The sequence below is a fragment of the Gymnoscopelus braueri genome (assembly GCF_963280865.1).
Source record: "Gymnoscopelus braueri genome assembly, chromosome: 5".
Lineage (NCBI taxonomy): Eukaryota > Metazoa > Chordata > Actinopteri > Myctophiformes > Myctophidae > Gymnoscopelus > Gymnoscopelus braueri.
Window position 1 is genome coordinate 29,624,684 of NC_137606.1, and position 17,359 is coordinate 29,642,042.

General features: G+C 42.7%; 1 protein-coding gene across 1 annotated transcript; it reads right to left on the reverse strand.

The window, feature by feature from the left end:
• Positions 1–581: 581 nt before the first annotated feature.
• Positions 582–17,304, reverse strand: c2cd3 (C2 domain containing 3 centriole elongation regulator). Its single transcript, XM_080427825.1, has 33 exons — positions 17,086–17,304; positions 16,033–16,302; positions 15,791–15,948; positions 15,297–15,475; positions 15,003–15,169; positions 14,525–14,654; positions 14,271–14,432; positions 13,971–14,118; positions 13,730–13,842; positions 13,136–13,330; positions 12,914–13,029; positions 12,677–12,795; positions 12,392–12,514; positions 11,883–12,293; positions 11,576–11,727; positions 11,245–11,488; positions 10,722–10,905; positions 10,448–10,631; positions 10,099–10,271; positions 9,835–9,970; positions 9,218–9,486; positions 8,552–8,632; positions 7,810–8,436; positions 7,382–7,693; positions 7,151–7,289; positions 6,976–7,040; positions 6,671–6,876; positions 6,389–6,519; positions 6,123–6,269; positions 5,627–5,820; positions 3,511–4,432; positions 2,971–3,079; positions 582–1,223 (listed from the first exon to the last, which is right to left on the reverse strand). The coding sequence occupies exons 1-33, from the start codon at positions 17,135–17,137 to the stop codon at positions 1,083–1,085; spliced, it is 6,759 nt and encodes a 2,252-aa protein (XP_080283951.1). The 5' UTR covers positions 17,138–17,304; the 3' UTR covers positions 582–1,082.
• Between the last annotated feature and the right edge of the window lie 55 nt (positions 17,305–17,359).

Here is a 17,359-nt window from a genome sequence, read left to right on the forward strand (position 1 = left end):
TGCAAAACACTGCACAACATAAATTCAAGATTAACTGTGTACGACTACCTGATGTGAAATAAAAACAAAAAGACTGACTCACACAATATAAACAGACTCAGACACATATGGTTATATGCCATAAATTATGGCTCATCAATAAAACCAGGAGTTTGTCGTTTCGGTTTTATTTAGTTAAATCGGAAACAATGGGTGGCCAGCGATGATCTAAACTTAAAGTTTAGAGTGTGCTTATGAAAGGTTCCCGGTTCGATCCTCCGGGAAATGCCCCTTGAGCAAGGGCAAGGCTGAACCCCAACTGACCCAGCGGCTGTAGCTTGAGCAGTTGGGTGTGAAGCAGGACTGCTGAAAAACGCTCCAGGGACCAGGGTCCAAGTAACTGTGACTTTACCTGGTTGAATATACTGTGTGCGTGTGCGTGTGTGTGTGTGTGGCCTTTATGTCTGTCTGTCTGTCTGTATATATCATTATGATTTAGATAAATAATATGATAATATATGCCATTGTCACTTTATACTGCACATGGTAGGCATAGATTTAACAAAATGCTTCATGCATTTATATTATGGCCCAGTTGAATTACTAATGGTTCTGATCCAGAAACTCAACCAATACAGGTACTGTTACACAATACAAGTTCATTATTCATTGTCAATACACTAACTTCCTGGAACAGTGTCAACTGATGGCATAACATACACTGAAATTTGTGGGAGATATGTTTCTATTTCGCAGATGCAACCTAAAATATATGAAATCATAGGAATAACATGGATCAATTATACTGTGTATTATCGTATCATTTTGTTTAAAGCCAAGAAAACACAGTGGGCAACAGGGCAAGGCAATAAGAGCTGCCATAGAATTTAACACATCCCCTACTACACCTACAGAGATACATACACAAATAAAATACAAAATAAATCTATTATCGAAAATACATAAATATTTATTATTAAAATAAAAAATGTTGCACTCACTTCATAATCTGAAGTCATGAAGCATTATCTGCATCAACTATACAGTTACATCATACATGTTTAGCCAACCACTCAAGACAGATCTAACAAAAGAGCAGTGAGTTAACTTTCTTCATTAAAATGAGCAGAAAATATTTTTGCTATTCTTTCAGTCTCTTCTCTCGTCATGGATGCTGCTGGTATATTGGGCCTTGGTCGGGGAGCTCGCCTATAGGGAATATCATGCCTTAAAAAGCTAGATCCCTGAAAGAAAGAAGAAAGAGAAGAAAGACAAATAGCTAAAATCAATTTCTGGACTTCAGCATTTGACATAATATGTCAAATGCTGAAGACTTTTCTGAGAATATTATTCTCAGAAAAGTCTACTAAACCTTTGGAAAAACTCTCTCATACCTTAGGACCTAAGGTATGATCAAAATAAACAGACAATTATTGCAGTTTTGATATTGATACAAAGAATTTAACCAACAAACAGACTAATGACTCAAAATAAACAAGCACACATCTACAAATAACGCGGTGTAGGAATATAATGACATAGCTCGCCCTAAAAACCAACAAAGCGTTGGTTACATTAGTATAATATATCATCATTAATATTTAGCACTCAAATTGTCTTCTTTGTTATATCCGTCATCATAGTACACACAAGCTTGTGAACAAGTTGGAACCTGTTTTTCGAAAGGTACTACAAACTATGTACCAAGCCCAACCTCCATCCATCTCTTAAACTGCGTAACGTAACAATGTCCACACCCATTCTTGAAATAGGATCCAGCTATGCTAGTGTATTGCAGGCATTACTTTCCATTTGTATAGCTGACCGGGGGTTACATAGACTGCTCAACTGTATTGTGATAATAACACAGGCATTATAGATTATTCTGATAAAAAAGATGTTACTATGTCTCCTCAGGTAAGCATGTGTATTGACATTTTCAATACAGTACACCATGTTGTTTAGATGGTGACATCAAGAGCAACATCAACTATTCCATTTCATAATAGGAGAACATCTTGTAACAGAGCCTGGTGATGTGCAACTTTTTGGGCACACTGTGCCAACCTGTGCCCCTTCTGTTGAGATTCGAGTAAAAGATAATGGTTAAATAATAATACTTTATTTGTATAGCATCTTTCATGACATCAAATGCATCTTTACATAAAAAGAGCAAACAAACCTATAAATCATTAAAATACATTAAGATAAAAAAAACATTGTCAAGAACAATAAAGGAGATAACAAGATATAGTTAAAACAATAAAATCAAATGGGAAGAAAAATATACAGGGCATAAATGATCGACTTAGTCCCTCTTGTAATGAAAATGGCACCTCAAACTTTTATATCAACAGCAATGTGTCTATTAAAGAGTGAGCAGGCTAAAGCTGGACCCTGAAATGATCAAGGGAAAATCTGAGATGAAGAAGTGATTCATATAACCGGTTTCTATAAGGGTGTGTTCACACTGTCCACCTGTTATGGAAAAAAAAGTGCTGCCTAGAGCAATTTTTCTACAGAAAATTAAAGACGCAACATCCTCCACCCCCGGCAGTGGTGCGGGCCATATCACAACCTCGTCCTGGAGCTCTGTCTGGACGAAGCTCGTTTACTTCAGGCAAAGCAAGGGGCAATTTGAAGATCTGTTGCTGAGGGTTGAGCCAGTAATCTCGAGACAAGACACAAATCAGCTGATATGAAAGCATGTGTCAAAAGGTTAAACTATTCTCAAGTGCTCCGCTCAGTTAAAAAAGTGATTTCTTTTCCTCCCACTATGTGGTCTCTTTTTAGTACTTTCTCAAAGGTTTTAATGTAAAAAGGGGGTGCCTATATATATATATATATTTTTTTTTAAAGGAGGACAGTGTGAAGTAAACATACCCTTAGGCTTACAACTATGTAAATTCTAATCTGCAATCACTCACTGAAATGAGGAACTGGAATGTCAGGGGGGGGGGGCAGACTGAAGGGTGAGTGATAAATACTCACTTGACTGGTGGAGGCATGGGTGAAGGCAGGAGCCAAACGCAAGGCTCTCATAGATGCCTCCAGGTGGTGAGACGGGAGGAAGAAATTGGGGATTTCCACATGAGAAGAGCTTCATTTGGGACTGTCAAAGAAAACTGCATTTTGTGCATCAATAGAAGCAGGGTTGCAAACAAAATAATTTAAAAAAAAAACATGGTAGCCTAATATGGTAAAAATGTGACAAACACCTGTTATATGCTGCCATTAATAAGAAATTATAGTATAATAACCATTGCTGGAAATGGCCCGAATTTCTGCACTGAGGTCTGGCCAGGCATCAGTACCCTTTGATGGCTGCCAGTATCAAATTGTACAGTATATAACAGAGAAATATAGCCTTCCCATATGATTTTGATTGATACCATATTTTAATTGTTATAATATAACCTAGTTTATATCCCTGAGAAAACTAATTTGATTAAAAAACACGGATGTGTCAGACAGACAGACAGACAGACAGACAGAAGAAAGACAAACATCAAATACGGTTCCAAAGGATACAGTTGAGGTTGTGCATCTATGCTGTATGGAGGACAGGACTCATTTGCATTGATGGCATCCAGTGGGTCGGGAGACAACCTTGGAGGTTCATTTTCTAAATGAGGACTTCCGTCACCCGTGTCGTTCATCATGCTGCCAGGCTCCAGTCTTTCTTCCTTGCCTGTAGCTTGTGGTGGCGTCTCCTCTGCACCTCTCTCTGTGTCTGAAACGTCTCCCAGTGATCCACTCCCATCCTGGGTTAGATCCTGGTGGTGGCTGCTCGGTTGCCCCTCGAGTTCCCCCAGCTTCTCGTGAGAGTCAGACAGACAGACAGGCATCTCCTGGCCACCTCTCTCAGTGTCTGAAACGTCTTCCATTGACCCACGAGAAGAGTCAAATTGTTCACTTGGACTCTCATAACTGTGTCCTTCATTCAGGCTCTGGGGATGTAGAGTATCATTCTGGGGACTGAACGACCCGCTCCGCCCACTCCCGTCTTGGGTTAGATCAGGGTGATGGCTGCTTGGTTGCTCCTCGAGTTCCCCCAGGTTCTCCTGAGAGTCAGGGTCTGACAGGACGCTGGTCCAGGGGCTGGTTCTATCCGTTAAAGACGTCACCTCATTTACAGGTCTCTGTTCCATCACTGTCTCCTCATAATCTCCGTCACCGTCTACCTCCTCCTCCTCTCCCTCTTTTCTGCTGTCTGTCCCTTCTCCCTCTTCATCCTCAGAGTCCATGTTGTCTTCGGAGGTCCTCGGCAGCGCCGAGGGGACAGGAGACACAGCCTCTAGAGGAGATTCTGCAACACTGTGATGACGGTCAACAATTTCCGATAAAAGGTCATGAGAGTTAATGGGTAGACGGTGGTCTTCTGGGTTGGGGGGAGTTTTGGATCTGCTATGGGAGTTAAAGGGTATTGTCTCCAAACAGGCTCCAGGTAGACCTAGTAAAGTAAAGGAACAGTGTGAGGTCAAAGTACCATTTACTAAACTAAATTTACTAAATTGCTACTGTGAATATATTTCACAGCAGCCATAGATTGATAAACGCAGCTGAAGGTAGTAACATTTACTGTAGATGTTACTGTGTGCCAGCATCGACAACTCCTGCACACAGATACAGCTCAAATAAAACAGACCCCCATCTAATGTCACTGGCTTCAGCTGTGTTTCATTCTATGGCATGTCAAAATGTCTGCCATGAAAAAGGTCTATTTGTGATTACAGTGAGTGGGAGTGCGGTAGAGGGTTGGTGTGGAGACAGAGAGGCAGGGCTCATCCGTTAAACGGACAGTGACGCTCACCTGTGTGTAATTAACCTTTCCCTTATATTACTTTTTGTTTGCTCAAGCTCTCGAGGGAACGTGTGGACAGGAAATACCTTATTTTGTCCCTTGCATTAGTTTGCTGAAAGACTGTTGATGCATGATTGTCTCTACAATGGCAGTTGTCCATGTCCTCCAGGGATATACAGTACTATGCTAAATGTTAGAGATCATTTCATTTTCATGTTACTTATTCATGCCAATGTGCAATCAAGCACCTAAACTGGTTCATTGGGTATCTGCAGGTAAGGTGTGTGTGTTCAGCTGTACTTCTCAAAGACTAATTTTTCTTAAAAACTAGAGGTGAATATTGTTGAGTGGGTGCCAGTTACATCAATATTTAAGAGTGCATGTTGAAAGACAAATATATCCCCAAATCAAAATGTGTCAAGTTCCATACAATTTGAAGACCAACGCACACCAACATGGGGTGCTACAATGGACAGGATGCTGGTAGACTGCAGAAATAAAATAATATAAATCACGAGCGCACCTTGAGTTTCATACGTGTGCGTATTTGTGTCTCTGCGGTGATGTCGGCTAGTTCTTGGAGGTGCAAGAACTGCAGAAACGAACTCAGCAAAACAATGTGTTTGTTTGCTTTCTTTTGGCACTTCTAGTTTAATTTCGATAGTGACAGTGAGAGAGTAAGAGAGGAAAAGCAGGTAAAACAGCGGGTAAGGGAACGACACAGCCAGGAGTTGAACTAGGGATACGCTGAAGAAGGCACTTTGCCCCACAACGATGTAATGTTGTTCCCATTACCATGCCGATCTTCGTTACTGCAAGGAGTATGCTTCAGCCTTTACTCACTGCTAATGATATTGTTGACCTCTCCAACCAGTTGCGTGGACTTCAGCAGAAGCTGATGCGAGTGGGTATCAGAGTCCTGACGCTCTTCTTGTCTGGAGTAACAGACCTGCTGCTCACTCAGAGGGGGGAACGTGGGAGTGGACAGCTTACGGCTGAAGTATCTCTGGATGTCGTCGAGCTCACTTAGGTTTTTCCTGGGGGGAAAAAAAACTGTAATGAAAACAGACTATAAAATTGAGAATTTACCTTCTCTTTACATTACAGGCCGCAACAGAAACTAGACACGTATATCTAGTATAGTAGTGTATATCTGTCTCTTATATGTCATCATGATTTGTGTGCATGGGGATCTCATCTTAAACAAGCCCAGTGCTTAATGAGTCTTCCAGTTTAGTAGACCTTGTATTGTGAATTTGTACTTCCATGTACTGTTGTTCTCATGTCTTACTAAATAAAGTACATCAATCAATCAAAAACACCAGTCATGATGTGATACCTGAGAGCTGAGAAGAGAACTGAGCTGGAAGGGCGGATGTCAGTAGTACCACTGCTACTGTGATGAGCCTCTGCCTGTTCCTGCAGAGTTTGGTGGTAAATACGTACATTGTCCATGTGCTCACCGTGGCGGTCACTCTCACTAGTCCTGGGACCATTAGGAATATTAAATACAATCATGTTTAATTACGGGATCTATCTTGTCAGCAAATCTTCATGAACAGCACTTAAATGAAAAGTGTGTGAATAAAATCGTGTTTTAGCCACCTTTCACAGAACAGCCCCTCAATGTGCTCTGGAGAACAGATCTTCTGCTCAGGGTAGCGGCTCATGTGTGAAGGGAAGCTGTTGTAAGTGGCTGTGGTATGATAGCTGAGAGGGTGGGCCCGAAATAGAGCCTGTTCATGGAATACATTTACCGTTATTATGCAAGGGTCTCACACAATTGAGGCACTCTTATTAATGTTGAGTGGGTTTAATCCACATTACTTCTACATAAGGAGAACATGAACCAACTCACTAGTCTGGAAATAAATACACAACTCTCACCGATGAGTTTTTGGAGTCTTCTTCGCTCATAGCCTGTCTCTGCCCCCGAAATGTCTGGACTCCCACCAGGGGCATGATGGACACTTTGACCTGGCCTTGACACTGGCCACTGAAGTCTGTGATGTTGTACCAGCCACAGACTGACTGGAAGCCAGACAGCAAGGGGGACAGGTCTACAGAGGCGAATCCAATCACTCGCTCCATCTCTATTGGAAAAAGCCAAAGAACCAAAGATGAGAAATTTAACAAAAAAAGAGCACCACAGAATTAATTAATTATCCAAGTCACACTCCACATCACCGTACCTCCTTTGTGCCAGACTTTAAACACCAGAGCTTGCTGTGGATCCACGAGCAGCTGCTTTGATAGCCTGTGACCATAAAACATGATAATAGTCTGATGTTGGCTGAGTCATCTTATACTTGCAATGGATTGGAGATGATCTCCAAACATTTCATACTTTCTTCATGATAAGATTACCTGCACTCCTGGTGGTGGTCCCAGACAGGGCAGTCAGTGTTGGCTACAACTGCAGTGGAAACAGGCACATCAGAGTCAGCTGTGCTATAGGACACGAAGCAGCATGGCAGTCCAGCACCACGCTCCGCAAGAGGACAGCCTGTCAAGAGAAAGACGACATACGCGTCAACCTATTGGACGTAAGCAGAAGAGCAGTTTCAAGAGGGGGCAACATTGAGATTGTGAGCTCACCTTTCAGACCGAGGTGCATGGCCCTGTCCACTGTGATGGTTACCGCAAACGACTCCTCCAGGCTGATGTCTGTGCACTGGGATGCTATGGAGGATTTGCTCTGCTGCCTCTCTTGTGTGCATGGTGGCTTGGAGGCAGCAGCAGCAGCAGAAGAGAGACCATGATCTACTTGCTCTTCCTCACCTGATGAGAGCTCCCCCTGGTTGTCGTTTTCAGTACTGGGCTCCTCGGGGAGTGAACCTGTGGTGATGTGCACCCTGATGGCGGCTCCGCATAAATCTGGAGCAGAGCGACTGAACAGAGGGTACACACCTTTAAGACAGAAAAAATACACACAGCTGTTATTGATCTAAAAAAAATACGCAACAAAGCTGTAATAACTGGTTATTTTCATCTACTGGCTTGCTGTGTCATTATTTATTTCATACCACTGATTGTCAGCTTGTTCCCGGGCCTCTTGGCGAGAGAAGACAGATCGACAAATGCTGAACCCACCAGTCGGTCAGTGTCGTGAGGCCTGCATGTCCGGTCTTTCCTAAAGGCAACCCACAGCTGTACCTCCAACTTTTCCTCTCTGAGGTACCACAGCAGAGGTTGGCTGCCCCTCAGCTCCACAGTCCTGGAGCCCTGGAATGCCACCGAAGCAAGGCCCTCCTTTCCCTCCTCTTCCAAAGAGGGGTGTTTCATGTGGGAGCAGAAGGCCTCTTGGTCATAGAGCTTGTATCTGAAGTAGCAGTAAGTGGAGCGCTGTAGCTCACCGTGGCCAGGCAGGAGCAGGCAGCAGACTGGCAGCCACGCTCTGGGCATCGAAATGCTTAGTGACATTGTCCTCTTAGGCGTTTCCCAGGCCTGCTCTTCATCTTCATCATCATCCTGCTCGCGAAGCTCTCTCTGGTCCACCTCCCAGCCCAGAACTTGTGAAACTTTATTGACCCTCTCCCGGTCTGAATGGTGGGCAAAGTTGATGGAGATCTCCAGGCCCCCAACCATGATGTGATGGTCATGGGATGAACCCAAGACCTGGGGAACATACACTCCAAACCAGCCTGAAATACCTGAATATATAAAAAAAAAAAACAGTGGATCCATGAGAATTAGCTGATCTGTGTCATCGGTCTTCTTGTGTGCGTCAGGAAATTGTGCCCTGCAATCTATGAAATAGCAACATACCAGTTCTTTTATAGACGAGATCAGCCAATGGGATTTTCACTGTGCCCAACAATGTGTCTTCAGATTTAAGGGACCCCGTCACTAAAATAAATAGCACAAAATAAGTTAGTTCATTACATGATGTAACAAATTCATTGTGTTTTCTTTTATATTGTGTACAGAGTATGTTGAGCAGAATTTGTATGAAAAGTACTTTCTAAATAAAGTTATTAATAATTTAATTTAAATGTAATGTTTTTGACATTGTAACGTATGTTCAATGAGGGAAGACCACGCCTGATAACTCCACCCCCACTCACTCACCTACCTATCTATCTTTCTGATAACTGCTCCAACGCTTACCTGATATCTCCTCCCCTCATACCAATCAGTAAGATATTTATTTACCTATTATCTACCGTCATTTAGGCTTTGCATCTCACATTTTATTGTTTGAAAGCGTTACTAGGGAATCTAAGCATAAAGAAAAGTATAGTATGGCCACCAAATGAAAAACATCTTGTTTAAGCAAGGTGTCTGCAGGTATCAGGAAGTTGAGACCTTTTTGGCTAACTTGCAGCAAAAATAAACATGAACACCCTGAACATTAGTTTAAAAAAATAATTAATTATATAGTCGCGACTGGCTTCTCCATCACCCAAAACAGGCCCCATTTTAACTGCTGACCTTTGCGACTGTCTCTGTTCCAGACATTAAAAATAGCAGATGCTTCTTGCAGCAGCTCAGCCAGGCTGTAGATTTCTCCACTACTCCTCTGCAGCTGTATTTCACAGGGGAACTCGGTGTGGTAGTCAAACTCCGGGCAGAAGGTCCTGGCGGCCACACGGGTGCTTCTCTTTTCACCATTGGGCAGGAAGGACAGCTGGACCGTAACGTATGCATTCACCCCTACGTCAGCATAGTACTGTAAGTTCTCATCTCGCTCTGACAATGCCCTGCATAGGAGAGTGCAGAGATAAACGCAAAGGCAGTGTTTTTAAGTCTTACAGAACACCTTTGTCCCAATTGCAACACTTGAGTTTTTACCCAGTAATCCATGTTTAAAAGGGAATGAAAAATATAATAGATAAAGGCCTACACAACCACTCACCACAGCAATGTTTAGGCTTTTCATTACTGCTTCAATTTGTCGTTTTAATCATGTCAAATACTAGTCAAATATGTGATTTATTCGTTTTTCCTCAGTCTCCCACTTCCACGTTTAACACTTACATCTATCTCAGTTTTTTGCTTTTTAGATTAAATTGAACACAGCTCCCCTCATAGTGATAAGATTGCTGTACCTTGCTGCTGCCTGCAGTCCAGACACTCTGTGGATCTGAACCACCAACGTCACCAGCCGGGAAGCACCGCCCCCAACCCTCTGTCCTTCAGGTCTGGCAGGACGGTTTTTGTATTGAATGCACACATCTAGCAAGCCTATAGGGAAAGCCACAAATAAGCCATTTTGAACTTTGGAGTGTGCGTGTGTGCGTGTGTGCGTGTGTGCTCGTGCGCGCGTGTGTGAGTGAGTGAGTGAGTGAGTGAGTGAGTGAGTGTGTGTGTACCAGAGGGCTGAGGCTGACATCCAGAGGGACTATCGATCTTGGGCACCAGAGGAAGAGAAAAGACTTGAGCCTCATCAGGCTGCCGTTTCTGCATGGTCACCATGGCGCACAGCTTGGACAGTGGCAGCATTCCCTTGGCTACAAGCTGATCTCGGACATTTGGATAATAGTATCTGCAAAAACAGTCATCGTTCACATGAAGCTGTAACTAGCCAGCCACACATATTTCAGAATATAAAAAGGGGATTAAATGAATTAATAAAGCTTTTTTCATTTAATGATTTAGCCATAAGGTCTCTTTTGAGGTTACGGTTAGGGTAGCTTAAAATTATGATGACCAACCACTGACCTGCACCATACTTCAAACTGGATTCCCCCTCCACTGGTCAGGCCTTGACTGGACAGAGAGCTGAGAAGCAGCCTCTGGACAGGGACCCCTGCAGGAGCCAAGAGTACATGGGTTTCACTGTGGTCAAACATTGGGTCAGGAACACAGAGGGTGGTGGTAGTACGAAACTGCATCAAGTTAACACCTGGTTGGGATGAGATTAAGGGTCACATGGAATACAATGCAACACAATGAAAGTCATTATTTGGACATTTCTTCCAACTGATGGCCTTACTGCTCTCTATAAGGTTTGGGTCCATATTTTGAAGACGGTCTCCCTCTTGGGAGGGAAAGGAGTACTGGATGTAACAGTCAGCCTCTCCCCAGACAGTGGACTGCAGTGGTGTCAGACCCTGGACTTTCTCCACTCTTATCACAAACAGATGCTCTCTCAAAGCCTCCTGTGGAGTTGCGCTCCCCTAGGGAATAGACAACTAAATTATCGAAAGGTGAACAGACCTGGTGATTTCTTGATAAAGGCAGCAGGTATCTCGTCTCTGCCCACCAATGACGTGGGTGGAGATATACAGTATGTAATACACATGCACTTTAACTTGTAACAAATGCAATTCACAGGTCAAATGCAATTCAAAGGTCTTTCCACAAAAAACTGTCAGCTTGATAGAGAATAGAAATGTTTGGTAACAACTAGAATTGACTGAAAAAAATAAGGACAATCTACAGCTATGAAAGAATAGAAGCCATGTTTAGTTGTATGTGTCTGACTATGGAAACAAACAAACAGAACAAGCAATAACCTTTGTTTGTGAATATGGCTGATGATCAAGCAGATGGACTGGTCTTGTATGATGAGACACAGAGCCAAATTCTTCATCCCTCATACGCTGCAGAGCGACTATTTGCTCTGATTTGCCCACAGCCAAAAGGACCCTGAGCATTCCCTTGCAGCTGCCTGAGAACACATCAATCACTGGCATGTAGCAATCTACCCCTAAAACGGGGTACTGTGCATGGAGGAGAAGGTGGGTGATCTTTGTGTCTCTGGAAAGTACAGACAAAATGATAAGTAGGACCTCGCTCCATCCACAAGCAAGCAGATTCTATAATATTATAACTGACCACATTTACCTAAAGGACATGTAGAACTGGTGGAGAGGTAGTTTAACAAGGCCAATGAGGCGGTCCTCCCCCGAGCCTCCTGACCTGTGCCACACCTCAATCACCACCAAATTGTTCTTCATCCGCTCTAGTAGCTTAGCGGTCAAGGCCACAGGAGTCACCTGAGAAAAGGTATACCATAAAAAAAAACACAAATGCACCTGAGATGAACTACCAAATAAATGCCTTTATGGAGTATTCATCATCTACTAAGAACAAAAAACAATGGCTTTTGTGTCAAATTTAACAGCTTGCTTCGGGATAACAGCTTGCTAACCTGAACAAAGTTGAAACAAGGGTTTGTCTGCCCCCAGCTGATGGCTGACCTTGCTGTCTCATCAGACCCCAAGAGCTTACAGTTCAAGTAGAAGTTAGGCGCCTGCAGAGATCCAGAATTAAAGTTCTTTCCGTCAGGCACCATAAGCAAGGCATGCAGAAGGACCACAGTGGCTTCCTCCACGTGGTGGTAAGACTGGCTAAGAGATGTGTGTCCTTCTGGGTCCCTCTGGACAGCCCTTACATCCAACCTGGAGACTCTTGGAGAATTAGGTGGACGTTCAACATGGGGTTGTACATTGGGTTCTCTTTGTGGATTGGAAACAGCAGGTGAAGGAGATCTAGCCCTTTCAGCCGACCCGCTTTTGGCCGAGGAGAAGTCTCTGTTGTCTGTAGCAAGTTCTAGTGACACCTGTGGAACAGAATTAAAGGAATAATATTCAAAATGCCATATAAAAAACTACTTGAATAGACGGTGGCCAAGAACAATGTCTGTGTAAAAATCCTTACCGTAAGGTCCTGGGACACATTAGTCCCTTCCAGACTTTCCACGGGTAAAACAATGGTCTGGCCCAGCTCTTTGCTCCGCAGCACAGAACGGAGTGGATACACAGCCTTACCAACAGGAACAGGCTACAACAACAGAAGACATGGTCTGCATTTAATGCTTTCAACGATTATACAATGCTGGAGAGTTTCAGTGAATGGTTCAACATGTAAATTATATCCTGCTACTACTGTAGAGCTATAAATATGCATGGTCAATATTTGCAGGACTTTGCCAACTCAGCATACCTTCTTTTGGTTACTTTTTCGGGAATAGATCTGGAAAATTAGGTCAGTTCCACACCACTGTTCAATTGTTGTTCCGCTGAGGCGAACAGGAAAAACACAGCTCTGCTGGAACTTGACCACTTAAATCACAGAAGATATTACATTAGATGCCTTGTGAAAGCTACCACTAGTCAATGGCCTAGTAAAGATTTAGATAATAATAATTTACAGTATATATATATATAATATTAGACATACCTCCTCCTGTAACTTTACTGGAGACAACTCTCGTCACCTCCCCTGCCATGACTTGACTGTGACAATGTCTGCTGGAAGTGGAAGCCCCAGGGAGCATGTACTCCACAAAGTATGAGCTACAGAGGGAATACAGTTGGGGAAAGGATTGTTACTCGTAATAATAATATACATCATCATCATCAAGGAAAATAGATCAAATATAATGTCTAATGTTTTGCTTACCATTTCTTGTTGACGAGTGGCCTTGGAGGTTTATCTCTAACGGAGGTCGTGGTGGTGGTACTGTCTGGAGGTGTGGTCAGGGAGTGTATAGTGACTCGGGCCAGTCGGATTCCCCCCAGCACAGTCAGTTGGTCCATACCCAAGCCACACAGAGCATCACCGTCTTCTGGACGATGCTCATGTCCTGATTTTTGGCTACAAAGAACCACAATACAGTGCGCAATATTATGGCTACAGATTCCTACACATACTGTTCATAGCAATAATGATGCATTCTGTTAATGTGACGCATTATCTAAAATACTAAGCTTTGAGACTCATGTCTGCTGTCTGGTTTAAATAACTGAATCTGAATTCATGCAATGTCCTACTGCACCGTCCTGTATGTCCATGTACAGTACCTTGTCGGTAGCATTGTGTTAAGTGTTTGTGCCAATGCAAATTCCTTGTAATTACATCATACTTATCAATTAAACATTGTTTAATTCTAATTAGGCCATTCATAGTGACTGAAAATACTGGGTTTTCACACAATTGTATTTCTGATGAAAGAAATAAGTAAACAGAACCTCAGCAGAACTGAGACTAACTTACCCTTCCATTTCTTTGGCTGTGAGCAGTTTCTCTGGCCCTTTTTGGGAGCTGTTCTTTGTAGACATACTCTTCTCACCCTCCATGTCAGTGGCACCTGTTCCAACATCTAACATCTGAGAGACATGCAAGTAAAAAAGGGAATGGCCAATAAACCCTTGTCAGAAACAATCACTGTTGACGTGCCATCTGATATAGATATAACAAGCAGTACAAGATAAGTTAAAGGAACTCATCTACTCACAGGGTTTTTGTAGAACAGATTCTCCAGGAGGCTCTGGTCATATTGTGGGTCATTGAGCTCACTATCTCCACAGACACTGCTAAGCCCCGACAGAGATTCAGGCAAGGAGCAATCTCCATCCAATATCAGTATGGGTGATGTGTTGAAACTAACAAAAGGGAAAAGAATGGAACAAAAGTACATTGAATAGGTGATCTGATATATCAACACTGAAGAAAGTAAATAAATGCCAGGCCACACAAGCACACATGCATGCATGCATGTGCACGCACGCACACACGCACACACACACACACACACCTGCCAAGGAGCAGATCCACAGCCCTGTTCTCTGTGGCAGCAAGGGAATCAGGATTGAGGTTGCTGGAGAACATAGCAGCATGAGGACACTGCAGAACACCAGAGTCAGGCTCAGCATGCAGAATGTTTTGGAGAAATGTCCCACGGGAAGGAGGAGATGACCTGGACACATGGGTGCACACAGTATTTAGCAGAATAACTACCATAAGCATAGATATATGTTAGGTGGGGGGTTTCCCCCGTGGAACACATACTTTGCGGATGGTAAAATGTTATCCTTTGGGAGAGGGAGCGGAGTGTCTTTCAGAGCCAAGTCACCCACGTCATATTTCATAGCAGACACCACCATGGCGTTCCTCAGCTTGCTCCCACGCTCTAAAAGAACTGAGACCAGCAACAAGGTCTTGAAGTTGTTAAAACAGGGCCATTTTTTATTCATTAATACACAGTAATACGATTTTACTGTGTTAGGTTAAATTTTGATCTCTTTTTTTAAATATACATTTTTGGGGCTTTTCTCCCTTTATTGATAGTACACAGAGAGACAGGACAGAGGGAGAAAGACAGGGATTGGCACGCAGCAAAGGCTGTCTGCCTCAGGAATCGATATTCCTGAGCATTAGAGCCTATAGTGGTATGCACCTTAACATCTAGTCTAGGCCATTGGCACCCCTACATTTGGATCTCTTGTGATTCGGTACATCTCGTGTGAAATTATGCTGTAGCACAAACCTGAGAGGATATCGTTAGAAGTCTGGCCATGGTGAGTCCGCTGACTTGAAGGATACACCACAGCTTGTCTCTCCTGAGATATGTCTGTTGCTGGCATCTGATTCTCCATTGACACTTTTTTATGTTTATCCGTCTGCACCCTTTGGAAGTATAAATAATCTCTACCCCTGAAAGCATTAAATCAACATGTACATTAGAGTAAGAAAATAAATACATTCAAAGATTCATACTGCAGATATTTTGTTTTGACAACAAGCAATTCTAACCACTACCACTATATTCACTACTGCAAACCTTGGTGTGTTTCCATTGCTGCTCCCAGCTGACTCTTTCTCACTGTTGACAGACAGGTGTCTAGATGAAGAGGGCACCATCAGTGTAGTTACTTGAGGTGCTTCAATACTAATATCTGTGGTGAGAACAGAGCTGCTGCTGTCGTAGGCTTCTGTCAGGGCCTCCAAAGAAAGTGACACCTAAGAGAAAAACACCCACAACGGTGCTAAGAATTAACCGAGTTGAATCAATTATACTGAAAGGCTGTGATTACACATTGGGAACATATCGAATATGATCCTAATTCAAATATTTAGCAAATATCTTCACATCAAACTATTCATATAGTTCATGCCTCATCCATACAGGTTGCTGATTTTATTTGTGGTGAATAATCTACCTTGTTCCGAATAAAATTTGTAATCAAAGTCATGACACAAACTATTAAAAAATATATTTTCAGGCGAATTAATCGCATTGCAAACCTGGTGATGAATGTGTTGTTGCACACCTACCTGCAACTCTCCCAGCTTCTCAGATGTTGGAGACACAAGGGTATAAAACCCATTAATGGAATGTGACAGAGAGAGTCGTGGGATCCCAGCGACTTCTGCACGTGCAATTGGCAAATGGTCCGGCTTTGTCTGAACTTCCAGCACCAAAGAGCCCATGTCTGTTGAAGAATGACAGATTTGTTTTACAGCTATATGGCTGAGTGTTACATCTAACGTAAACATATCAAACCCTGCTCAGTTACCTGTCAAGTATGAGGTGAACTGCTTTGGACCACAGCGAATGGGGAAGCGAGCCGTGGTCTTGACAGCCTTCTGTGATATCTGTGCTCCATCTCGAGGACAGAAGTAGGTCCCATTGGATGACTCTCCCCACCAGCGCAGTCTGACCAATGAAGCAGGTGGAGGCTTGTGAATTGTCCATAATACTCTGCTTATTGACACACGTAGGAAGCATCTCAGCTGGCCTTCGACCAAAGGAGGTAGACCGGTAGAGGGGGACACATCACTGGGCACTGCATAGGAGAGCACCCATTACAAAATGATGAAAATTGTGTAGATCTCATGGGATATTTAAAAAAAAAGCCTTAAAAAGTTAAATAATTTAATTTTAGTGAATTATTTTTCTTTTTATCTTGCAGAAGATATGTTTTTTTCATGGATTGTAAAGGATAGGCAATAAGCATTGTGCTTCAGCCTATTCCTTTTTTTCGGTCATTAAATTTGGATTTTGTGTGTGAGTTGATTGGATATGTACATTTATGATGATGATTTTCTTGTAGTAAGTCCACATAAGTGTGTTTTGATTTGATGTAAAACAAAGACCGAAAATGAAACATTCATTCATTCATAATGACACAAACAAGACAAAAGGGTGTGCATGACAAAGACACTTGAGTATGGTGAGAATATATAAGAAATATATAAGCAAGAAACTTGACATAACATTTTGAATAAGTAGAATATTGATGGTCTTCATCACACATACTATTATTTGGTGAGTATTTTGAAAAAGTTTAGCATTTAGCATAGAAAAACCAAAGGTTTTACACATGAAAAAGCATCTCTCACACACACACACACACACACACACACACACACACACACACACACACACACAGAGCGGTTGAGTGAAAGAAATGGAGAAAGAAGTAATGGTGAGAGAGAGAGAGAATGAAAGAGAGAAATGAACAAAGTAAACACAACAACAGTAGCTAACGTTAGCTAAAGCGTTAGGTTAATGACAGCTTGACAGCTGCCTACAAAACAACTGAGCTAAAGTGCTAACACTAGCTTACCTTTCTTTTTGCTGCTTCCACCTTTGGCAGACCTAAGTTTTTTGGTCTTCATTCCTTAGTTGAGAAAATATGTATAAAGTGGACAGCTGGCATGCATCGTTTTGTAGCATCTCTGTTTCTGACTTACTGCATTGAGCTCATACTGTAGTGTGTACACACACAGAGCGGTGCTGGTGCGCGCAAAGTGTATTCGAACTGTGTGTGTTGTTGACCGGAGCAACAGCGTCCCACAACGCCTGTCTGTCGCGCCTCCACTGCCGCTGTAGCCTACTCA

Bases quoted from the DNA above. Each gene is read 5' to 3' on its own strand.
- c2cd3 (XM_080427825.1), bottom strand. From the start codon at position 17,137: ATGAAGACCAAAAAACTTAGGTCTGCCAAAGGTGGAAGCAGCAAAAAG. The intron at 14,655-15,002 runs GTTTGTGCTACA...TGCTGGTCTCAG, and splicing joins TTCTAACGATATCCTCTCAG to TTCTTTTAGAGCGTGGGAGC. The intron at 7,041-7,150 runs GTAATCTTATCA...TTATGGTCACAG, and splicing joins GACCACCACCAGGAGTGCAG to GCTATCAAAGCAGCTGCTCG.